This window comes from Cannabis sativa, chromosome 7 (assembly GCF_029168945.1).
Source record: "Cannabis sativa cultivar Pink pepper isolate KNU-18-1 chromosome 7, ASM2916894v1, whole genome shotgun sequence".
Taxonomy (NCBI): domain Eukaryota; kingdom Viridiplantae; phylum Streptophyta; class Magnoliopsida; order Rosales; family Cannabaceae; genus Cannabis; species Cannabis sativa.
Genome location: NC_083607.1, coordinates 25,647,156 through 25,659,135, shown reverse-complemented (window position 1 = coordinate 25,659,135; position 11,980 = coordinate 25,647,156). Strand labels below are relative to the sequence as shown.

The following is an 11,980-nucleotide window of genomic DNA, read 5'->3' as shown; positions in this document are numbered from 1 at the left end:
CATCCAATGATATGTCATTAAGCTAATTCGAAATGAATAAGCTAAGAGGAATTAGGATAATTTCGTTTTAAATAAGAATCCAACGATGCTTCGATTAGCGAGAGTCAAAGTAATCTTATTTATACAATCTTCTTGTTTCATATTGTAAAACACTAGTCTAAGGTGTCATCAATTGATGAACATCTAGATGTTGTTGTTGTGAAAATTATATTGCTTTATAATTGCGCAAGTGTACACAATCACAAACAAGTAATACAATGATAAGTAATGAAAGTTCGTCTCCACAGGGACTTTTTACTAAATAATGTTAAATCAACTAAAAGTAATTCCAAGAATTTCAAATAAAACTAAAATAAAATCACACATCAATTCACAAGAAAAATTTATAGCCTTGAATCTAAACTTGAGAACTAATTTTTTAAACTAAATAAACTAAGAATAAGAAACTAAAAGTGATTAAAATGGTGGTAATTTCAGATTAGGAAAATAGACTTGGGTGATTAATTTCCACTTGTATGTCCCAGTTGATACAGCAATGACCCAGCAATGACTCAGCAATCCTGACAGAGTTAACAAATTTCAAAAAAAATAGCAAGCTTTTTCCAAAACTTGAAAATAACCATTCATAATCTCACAATGCATTCCTACATCAGTTTAGATCACAAATAGCCCAATAAAGCATCAAATCCTTAGTTATACATGGTAGCAAAATATTCCTATTTCACTACTAATTAATACCTAAAAGAAGAGGTAAAAATCATGCATCAATTAGAAGGGTTCAACTAGGTCTTACTTTTCCAAGTAAGATCTAGCTTGCTAAATGTTAAAAATGGCCAAGAATTAACATTCATTCAACATTTCATCACAACTAATTGAACTAAGTCAAGACTACTTCATCATTGCAAAGTCAAAACACTAGTCCATACAAGGGTTTATAACCACCCAAATCTCAAAAAGTTTAGTTCATAGCTGAAATTAAAAACTCAAAACCAGAAAATGTATTGTTCATGAAGTTAAAGAAAAGCTTAAAGAGAAGAAAATGATACAAAACGAAGTGGAGAGCAAGAGAGATGAGTGGTGAGCTCAAATCCTTTCTTTGAATGTTGCCTTCTTCTCCTTCTTCTCAATCTTCTTCTTCTTTCTTTGTACTCTCTTCTTTCTCTGTACTTAGAACTTTTTCTGCTGTAAGTTTTCGTACCCTCTATTCAAGTGCAGCCAGCCTCACTCCTAATATGACTTCCTCTTTTTCTTTTTTTGCACCCCAATTAGGGTACCAAAGTTTACCCTAATTGGAAATCCCAATCATCACCCACTTGTCCTTCATGTTCCACATGTTCGTTGAGTCAATAGCCAAATTCCGCCACCTCAGCTCGTTTTTCTTTTCATTAAAGCCAGCTGGACTATCTGCCAAAATAAACTTACTGGGCTGACAAATTGCTACGCGATGATTGCTATAGCAATGCCAGTCAGCAATAATCATTTTCCTGCTCCTTTTTCTCCTTGTCCCAAACATTTTCAAATACCTATTCTTGTATTTTTTCTGCTTAAAACACATAAAAACAATAACATAAGTCTATTTAACACTTACTAACACACACACTTCCATTTATTACAAAGACACAACAAACTAGACACAATTACACAATATAAACATTAATTGCTCCACAATTCACATTAAATTCAAGCTTAAAGATATGAAAATAACTCTAAATCTTAGAGTTATCAACACCCCAAACTTAGAATCTTGCTCGTCCTCGAGCAATGACAATACAAACTAAACAAAATAAAACATAACAACAAATTTTTACACAAAGACTCAACGTACAAGACAAATGAGAGATTTCATAGAAATTCAAGTTGGCCTAGCGAACATTGATGCTCTCAGAAAAAATGGAATTAAATGGAATAGGAAATTGCTTGCCGTAACTTTATATGCTGCCCCTTTAAAGTTTTTTTATTTTTTTTTGCCATTGGATAACATTAATATTTCCCAAAAGTTACCTAATCAACAATTTATACAAGCATATCCCAACTAAACTTTGAACTTCTCTCCAACTACCTTAAACTTTTTTTTTTTTTTTCATTCATTTCAGCTCCATAAGTTGGATTAGTGCACTCCTCTCTACTAATGTAGTCTAAACTTATCCCCTTGATCAATAGGACTTTATTAGGCTTGTAATGTTAGGCTTGGGTTAGGGTATGGTCAAGGATGTATTTTAGCTAGCTCAACACCTAACTACTTCACTTGTCAAAAACCGAGCCTCTTCCAAATTTTTTTTTTCTTTTGACTCACTTCCCTAATTCATTATACTCACAAGTACTTGATATTAAAGTTAACTTCTCTTGCTATGTTTATTCTCTCTTTTTTTTTTTTTCTTTATTTAATTCAAATGGGTGAAACACCCCAAACTTAGTTGCAAATATATATATATACTTTTTTTTCTTTGCTGATTTGATTTTTTTTTTTGTTTTTTTTTTTTTTACTAGAAAGGAATTTAGTACTATATTATACTTATATATAGCAAGAGAAAGTTATTAAAAATGCATACTAATATACCTTGTGAGCTAATTCCCCCACCCCAAACTTACAACCCAACATTGTCCCCAATGTGGCTAAAAGTATAATCTTGAATTAGCTCGCCACAAATTACACTCACCGCACTCACCCCAAACTTAATGTGAAACTTGGCTCTTGACAAGTGAGCAATTAAGTTAGGACATATGTGGAAATGCAATTTAGGATGGATGTGATATGTGTGATCGGGTTGCACAACAAAACGAGGCTAACGGCTCAAACTTGGGTGACTAGGGCAAAATTGATTGAAAGGGAGAGTTAGAAAGGCTCAAACGTCCAAGGAAGGCCTAAATCATTTCTAAGGGACAAATCGAACTAGGATTTCGCTTCAAGGAGATGCACTAACCAATTCTAGATGCTACATTACATGTGAAATAATCGTATGAGAAAGGCAAAGCATGGTGGAATGAATACACGTATAAACTAGTGAGGAGAGACTAAGGGAAACATCCATAATATCCAACAATGCAACATGATAAGGCAACAAGTAAAATTAGGCAGCAACAATAATGGAATGGGCGGAAAGTATCATCATCGAGCAGAACACTAGGCCACCGAAAAACTAAAAAAAACTCTCAATGCCAAACTAACAAACACATAAACAACATAGAATAAAAGTTCCAAGCACAAAAGACAACATACAACGAGCACAATACAATCTAAAAACAAACAAGACAAAACAGAAAAATATAAAATAGCTTAGGTATGAGAAAAACTCCCTCTACTCGGAGTCCTCGTGGGGCTCCTCTGTGTTCGAAGCTGATGGGCCTCCCCACGGGTCTAGAACATGCTGAGGGAAGTCCGGGAACTTGGGATCAAAACGGGGCGTAGTCCTCTTGAATGCACGTTCCATGACGGCGTCGCGCTTCTGCTCGTAATCCCACATCGCGTGCAATCGACCACACATTTGTTGTTGCACTTGCTCAAAGCGAGCAAAGCGATCTACGGGAGGCTCCGTGGCTGAGGACGTCGCTGGGGTAGGCGTTGTTTTCGGGGCTCGAGGTGGACCAAAATTTATAGGCCCCCGAGGATTCAGGGCGCCTTCTTCCTTCCATATGGGTACACCTGCCTTGCGGCAAAGAGCAGTGATGGTAGCAGGGAGGAATAACTTCCCCTTCCCCCTGTGTGCACAATCAGCAATCTCTTGGGCAAGGACAGCCCCGACGTCAACATCCCAGCCCATTCTAATGCAATAGAGCATCCAGGCGCGGTCTCTGCTGACGGTCGAATCATGTGAAGTAGGGCAGAGGGCAGTTTGCACGAATGTATACCAACATTTCAACTCGTGCTCCAAATCAGTGCGCCGAAATCGAAGATTGCCATAATTATCGAAACTCCATTCAGATCCTGGCTTGGCGAGCATCGGCATCATGTCACCCACAGTTTCGTCGCTCACCTGCCCTTTTTGCGCGGAGTATTGGCACTCGACAGAGTTTAACCCAAACAGGTCGTTGATTGCTGCAGCTGAAAATGAGACTGGGACTTCACGCACCACCACTACAGTGGGCCATTCTTGGGATAGGAAGTTGGCGTAAAATTCCTTGACAACTTCCATGACCGCCTGCTCTCTTTGTTGGACAAAAAGTCCCCAATCTCGCTTATGAATCGTTGCACTGACCCATTCGGGCAACTCATCAATATCCTCAATATCGGCTACTAATCCACGCTCCATATAAAATTCCCGATTGTCCACCTTCTCGTGATACTTTGTCTCAGCTGCCGGGCAATGAAATTTAGGAATTTCATGCAGTGATTTCTTTTTATTCTTGTTGGCGGTCTTCTTAACTTTGGGCATTTTCTTTTCTTTTCACTTGCACACTACCCCAACACAATGAATTTCTTCTTTGCTGTCTTACTCACTGCTGCCCCTCAACACAATAAGATCTCTTACAATGTACTTCTCTGTCCCTAACCCAATCTTGTTCAAAAATATCCCAATCTGATCAACCACATCAACCTACTTTCACAGCAACTCATGCACAAAAATAATTCACACCTCAACTAGACATGGTACAATCCCCCTGTATATATGATTCACACTTCCATATAATCAAGAGTTCAACATTTCAACCAAACACACACAACAAACAGCCCCTTGTTCACCAACCACACTAACAATCAGCAACTAGTACACACGGCAAACCCACCAATTGATCACCAATGCAAATTCAAAACTTTAACACAACTTATCAACACCCATAAATCAAGATGTCCTTCACTCAAACCAAGAGAGCATTCAAAAACTTTTCAAAACTACTCCAATATTTCAATGTCCTCCCAACAACTCCACAATATCAACAATACTCAAATCAAAGACTACAACTACCTCTTGAACCACTTCAACCAATCCAAATTCAAAAAATTTTGTTTCACACACAAACATTCACTCACTATGCGGCAGCCAAGATATGGTCCGAATATAAAATGAAAAATTAAAAGCTCACTCTTGATTGCTCGCTGTCGAACATGGAAGGACCTGAGGTAGATGTTTGGTCCATGGTACAGATTGAGTCGAGAGGAGATTGAGTTGCTGGCTGTGTTGCTGTCGGGTTGTCGTGTTGGGTTTGTATAGAGGTGAGTTCACAGGTGCGGCTGTTATTGGACGGAGCTGGCGGTTGAAGTGCGATCTGGTGAGGGCGAGTTTGATGGTGGCGTGGATGACTGCTGGATATTGCTTACGGTGGAGCTGCGACTGGGGTGCTTCGGAGGTGATTACGGGTTGTGAATTGAATGTTGTTGAGATGAGTGCTGTGAGGTATGGGTTGAGTGAACAATGGTGGTTCGGATTGAGGCTATGGAAGTGGTGCACTGGTTCGAGTTTGGGAGCTGGTGCGATTTCTGTGGCGACGGGTTCAATGGAGGAAATGGAAGCTCGGGTTTAGGTGAGATGTTGGGTTCGGTTTCAGGTGAAATGGTGTCGACTGGAGCTTGGATGCGGCTGGGTCGAGCTTGGCTTGAACGGAGGCTATGGTGTTCACGGGTGAATTCTGGTGGTGGAGATGCGATTGTGGTGTGGTTAGGTCGTGGAGGTGAGGTTGATTAGGATGATGAGTGTGAATGGGGTAGGGTTGAGAGTGATTTGGGCTGAGATTGAGGAGGTGGGCTAGTTAATAACATCATGGGCCCAGTTGACCAAAACCAAAAAAAGAAAATCCCATAGTTAATCTTTATCTGCTTTTTTTGGCATTTTTAAAGGAAAGGTCAACTAAAGTACATAAATCCAAATGATTGGGCTAAGGAAAAAGAGTTGTGCCCAATGATTGCATCATTAACAGAATTGTCACATGTTCCTCTTGATTCAGACCATGTACTTTTTTTTTTCTTCTTTTTTTTTTTTTCAAAACCCCAAATCCTTTGATCAGCCTATTACCCAAAACACTTCTTGCTAAGCTTTTGCTATAGCAACTGAACAGCAACTTGCCACCCCAAACTTAGTGCTTTTGCCCAAATCAAAATTTCTTCACTTCCACAGCCTTTTTCACTTGATTCTCTACACAACGAAAAGAACACAATCTCAATTTCACCATGACAATTATTTATAGCTAATTATAATATATATAGATATAATTTCTCTTTTTTTTTTCTTTCTTTTTTTTTATATATATATATTTCTTTTTCTGTTGCTTTTCTTTTTCTTGTTTTTTTTTTTTTTGTCAAGGGGTGCCTTTCACTGAAAACATTTTTCTTTTCATTCTTGTTCAAATTTTTTTTTTCTTCAATTCAATCTTTTTTTCTCTCTTTTTTTTTCTCTTTTTTTTTAGGCACCCCAAATTACAATGATCAAGCATCTTTCAAAGAAATCGAGGTCTTCTCTCGGTTGACCTCGCCTCTCCAATAGTGTTTCAACCGCTGCCCGTTCACTTTAAATTCCCTCCCAGATTGTTGATCTTTCACTGTAATCGCACCAAAAGGAGTCACTTCTTGCACAGTAAACGGGCCAGACCAACGGGACTTTAATTTTCCAGGAAAGAGTTTGAGCCTTGAATTAAAGAGTAACACTTCTTGTCCTTTTGCAAAAACTCTTTCCTTGATTCTATCATCATGCTATCTCTTTGTCTTCTCCTTGTACAATTTAGCATTCTCATATGAAAACAAACGTAATTCATCCAACTCGTTCAGCTGTAACTTTCTTGCTTCTCCAGCTGCTGAAATATCCATATTGAGATTTTTTAGTGCCCAAAACGCCTTGTGTTCTAACTCTACGGGAAGATGGCATGCTTTCCCATAAACTAGGCGATATGGAGACATGCCTAGAGGAGTTTTATATGCTGTCCTATACGCCCAAAGTGCATCATCGAGGCGTTGGCACCAATCTTTTCTGTTGGGATTTACAACCTTCTCCAATATGCTTTTAATTTCCCGATTAGATATTTCAGCTTGCCCGTTAGTCTGTGGGTGATAGGCAGTAGCAATTTTGTGTTTTACACTATATTTTGCCAAGAGGGCAGCCAACACTTTGTTCACAAAGTGTGTTCCCTCATCACTTATCAAAGCTCTAGGAGTCCCAAACCTTGTAAAAACATGTTTATGAAGGAACTTCATAACCACTCGAGCATCATTCTTGGGACTAACAATTGCCTCCACCCACTTTGACACATAATCCACCGCCACTAGAATGTAGAGATTCCCAAAGGATTGTGGGAAAGGTCCCATAAAGTCGATACCCCACACGTCAAACAACTCCACCTCCAAGATACAATTAAGAGGCATTTCACTCCTGGCGGAGATATTTCCAACTCGCTGGCAGCGATCACATTGTTGAACAAAAGCATGAGCATCTTTAAAAATAGAAGGCCAATAATACCCGAATTGAAAAACCTTGGCCGCCGTGCGTTGTCCACCAAAATGGCCACCATAAGGAGCTGAATGACAATGCTCCAAGATGCTTCTAACTTCACCCATTGGCACACATCTCCGCATAATACGATCGGGGCACTGCTTGTACAAGTATGGCTCATCCCAAAAATAAAACTTGCTATCATGAAGGAACTTTTTGAGCCGCTTTGCTTGGTAAAATCAGGTGGATAGGCACCTCCAACTAAGTAATTGACAATGTCTGCATACCATGGTACCCGTGTTTGCTCTACCACTAGCAGTTGCTCATCTGGGAATGAGTCTTGAATTTGTAATTCTCCCTCTAAGTGGCTGCTGTGATTGTTAGTTTCCAACCTAGAGAGATGATCTGCCACTTTGTTTTCTGTCCCTTTTCTGTCTCGAATTTCCAAGTCAAACTCTTGTAGCAACAAAACCCAACGAATAAGCCTCGGTTTAGAATCTTTCTTGGTTATCAAATACTTGATTGCCGAATGGTCAGTATACACAACAACCTTGGTTCCCACAAGATACGATCTGAATTTCTCAAAGGCAAAAACCACCGCTAGCAACTCTTTCTCAGTAGTGGTGTAGTTAATTTGGGCATCAACAAGAGTTTTGCTTGCATAATAAATGGAATGGAAGATCTTATTCTTCCGCTGCCCAAGAACAGCCCCAACGGCAAAATCACTTGCATCACACATGAGTTCAAAGGGCAATGACCAATCGGGTGCTACAATCACGGGGCCGTAACAAGAGCTGTCTTCAACTTCAAAAATGCTTCATTACATTCAGCGGTAAACTCAAATGGTCTATTTTGTTCCAGCAAGTTACACAAGGGTTTGGACACCTTAGAAAAGTCTTTAATGAAGCGCCTATAGAAACCCGCGTGTCCAAGGAAGCTTCTTATGCCTTTCACCGTGGTAGGGGCTGGTAACTTCTCAATCACTTCTAGCTTTGCCTTGTCAACTTCTATCCCCTTGCTAGACACCTTGTGACCCAACACAATACCCTCTTGAACCATGAAGTGGCATTTCTCCCAATTAAGCACCAAGTTGGTTTCTTCACATCTTGCTAACACTCTTTCCAAATTCTCCAAACACACCCCAAATGAATCCCCGTAGATAGAGAAGTCATCCATGAATATCTCCAAAATACTTTCAGCCATATCCGAGAAAATAGCCATCATACACCTTTGGAAAGTCGCGGGAGCATTGCACAATCCAAATGGCATCCTCCTAAAGGCAAAGGTACCATATGGACAAGTGAAGGTGGTTTTCTCTTGATCTTCCGGTGCTATAGAAATCTGATTGTAACCCGAATATCCATCAAGAAAGCAATAAAACTCTTTTCCCGCCAAACGATCCAACATTTGGTCAATAAATGGCAGCGGGAAATGATCCTTCCGAGTAGCATTGTTTAGCTTCCGGTAGTCCATACACACCCTCCAACCGGTCACGGTTCGAGTAGGAATCAACTCATTGTTTGCATTAGCCACCACCGTGACTCGTCCTTTCTTGGGCACACATTGAACAGGACTAACCCATGAGCTATCCGAAATTGGGTACACAATACCATAATCTAGCCACTTGATCACTTCTTTTCGCACCACTTCTTTCATGACGGGATTCAATCTTCGCTGATGCTCAACAGAATTGCTACAACCAGCTTCTAAAAGTATCTTGTGCGTGCAAATCGTGGGACTAATACCCCTTATGTCCGCCATAGTCCACCCGATTGCTTTCTTATGCTTTTTCAACACCTCTAGCAAAGCACCTTCATTTTCAACTACCAAGTTTGATGCTATAATAACTGGTAGCGTGTCATTGTCCCCCAAATAGGCATACTTCAGATGGCTTGGCAAGGGTTTCAACTCCAACTTCGGTGGTTCTTGGATGGAGGGTTTTGGAGGCTTAAAATTACTTTCCTTCAACTCCAAAGATTCAAAGGGCTTCTTGAAGTTAGGAATAGGTTGCAATGGCTCCACCCAAGCAACTTGGTTGTCTTCATCTTCACTCAAGTCTTCAAGCTCATCAAAAGAACTTATAAATTTCTCATCCTTCCAAGCTTCCTTGTGAAATTTTTCAGCCACTATCGAGTCAATTACACTTATGCGGGAGCACTCTTCTATCTCATCCGGAAATCTCATAGCATTGAACACATTAAAGGTGACTTTTTGATCATTCACCCTCATTGTGAGCTCCCCATTTTGCACATCAATCAGAGTTCTCCCGGTAGCAAGGAACGGTCGACCCAAGATAATAGGCACATCTCTATCAGCTTCATAGTCTAGGATGATGAAATCAGCTGGAAAAATGAACTTGTCAACCTGTACTAGAACATCTTCTATTTTTCCATCCGGATGGGCCATGGACCTGTCAGCAAGTTGCAATGTAACAGTTGTAGGACGTGCTTCACCAATACCCAACTTCTTAAAGATCGACATAGGCATGAGGTTGATGCTTGCACCCAAATCACATAAAGCTCTTCCAACATCCCGCCCCCCAATAGAACAAGGGATTGTAAAACTACCCGGATCCTTCAACTTCGGTGGAATCTTACTTTTCAACATGGCGCTGCATCCTTCGGTAAGAGCTACAGTTTCAAACTCCCCCAACCTCCTTTTCTTCGTCAAAATGTCTTTTAAGAACTTGACATAGTTCGGCATTTGCTCCAATGCTTCCACCAAGGGAATATTGATATGGAGCTGCTTCAACACATCTAAAAACTTCTTGAATTGCCCATCTTCTTCTGTTTCCGAAATCTTTGAGGAAATGGAAGGGGTGGTTTAGTACATGCGGGTGCGGATTGTCCGATCGTCAGTTGCGGACCCGTCTTGTATCAACCGGTGCAGTATCAGCAATTTCCTGGGCAGTTTTTTTACTCAATTTTTCGTCGTTTTGGATTGAAGTGGGCTCCCCACTACCCTTTATTTCCTCCTCGAAATTTTTCAGATGCTTGCCACTCCTCAAGTGAATGGATTTGCATTGCTCCTTCCCATCCCTCCTTGGATTTTCCGTGTCACTAGGCAAAGAACCTTGCGGCCTAGCTTTTAATTCATTGGCCAAATGTCCAAGTTGCAACTCTAAGTTTCGAAGAGATGCAGCTTGACTTTGTATCACCGCATCATTTTTGGCCATATAATCCCGCATTAGACTTTCCAAAGAACTTGGTTGGGCATTTTGAGCATGTTGTGAATGTCGGGGTTGTTGTGAAAAACCCGGTGGATATGCTTGTCTTCCTTGGGCTGGTGCGGTGCTTGAGCTTGCTCCTTGACCTCCCCAAGACAAATTAGGATGATTCTTCCAAGATTGATTGTAAGAGTTTGAGAATGCCCCATTGTTTCTGTTAAAATTTTGATTTCCCATGTAACAAACGGACTCCGGATTAGATGGACACTTCTCAAACACATGCCCTTCTCCACAAAACACACATGAGACATCATCACTTTGAATGGCAGCAGCTGGTTGAATATTTTTAGCGTTCCCAATACTCAAATTCTTCAAAACATTCGTCATGGAAGCCATTTGAGCTGTCAAAGCCGTTATTGCATCTACCTCAAGGACTCCCGCCACTTTTCTACTTGTTAGAGCTCTAGTGTTGGACCATTGGTAGTTGTTACTTGCAATGGTCTCCAAAATCTCAAATGCTTCATTGTAAGACTTCGACAAAATAGCACCATTGGCCGATGCATCTAACACCATTCGAGAAGCTGCATTCAAGCCATTATAAAAAGTCTCCATCTGAATACAATGTGGAATGCCATGATGTGGACACTTTCGCAAAAGTTCCTTAAACCTCTCCCACGCATCACTTGTGGACTCATCTTCAAGTTGCTGAAAAGACATGATCTCACTTCTGAATTTTGCATTTCTAGTAGGAGGAAAGTATTTCCTCAGAAACTTCTCAGCAAGGTCATTCCAATTGGTCACAGAATCAGGCGGCAAAGTGTTGAGCCATGATCTAGCTCGGTCTCGTAATGAGAATGGGAATAGCTTCAACCTTAAAACCTCTTCACTTACTCCTTGGATCTTGAAAGAATCACTCACCTCCAAAAATGAACGGAGATGGAGGTGAGGATCCTCAGTTGGCATCCCGCTGAATTGCCCCACGGTTTGGAGCATTTGAAACATCACTGGCTTGAGCTCAAACTGTGGTGCTTGTATTTCAGTCCTCACAATGCCTGGATTGAGCTCATTAAACATGGGGGCTGCATACTCCCTTATAGCCCTTGCTCGGTCATCTGCCAATATGATGGGATTCACAATTTGTTGAGCAATCCCTTCATCATCAAAATTCTCAACCATGATGTCTCGGCCCTTAGCCTTTTGAACCCTTCTTCTTCTTCGGAATGTACGTTCAATCTCGGGGTCAATAGGAGCAAGTTCAAAGTCCTCTTGTTGGTTCATACACTATAGATACCTGAGATTTCAAAGACAAACCAGCAAGATTAAAAGCACAAAAATTCTTAGAATGTCAAAACAAAATTTAGAACTTAAAGTCCCCGGCAACGGCGCCAAAAACTTGTTGTGAAAATTATATTGCTTTATAATTGCGCAAGTGTACACAATCACAAACAAGTAATACAATGAT

At 40.4% G+C, this 11,980-nt stretch overlaps 1 protein-coding gene and 1 non-coding gene across 2 annotated transcripts; one reads left to right on the top strand and one right to left on the bottom strand.

Moving 5' to 3' along the window:
• Positions 1 to 8,126: 8,126 nt before the first annotated feature.
• On the bottom strand, positions 8,127 to 10,055 carry LOC133029180 (uncharacterized). Its single transcript, XM_061101673.1, has one exon. The coding sequence runs from the start codon at positions 10,053 to 10,055 to the stop codon at positions 8,127 to 8,129; it is 1,929 nt and encodes a 642-aa protein (XP_060957656.1).
• Positions 10,056 to 11,146: 1,091 nt separating this feature from the next.
• Positions 11,147 to 11,253, top strand: LOC115698407 (small nucleolar RNA R71). Its single transcript, XR_004008155.2, has one exon. It is a non-coding gene; the product is annotated as a small nucleolar RNA R71 (small nucleolar RNA).
• Positions 11,254 to 11,980: the final 727 nt, after the last annotated feature.

Excerpts from the sequence above, each read along its gene's own strand:
- LOC133029180 (XM_061101673.1), bottom strand. The coding sequence starts at position 10,055 with ATGCCGAACTATGTCAAGTTCTTAAAAGACATTTTGACGAAGAAAAGG.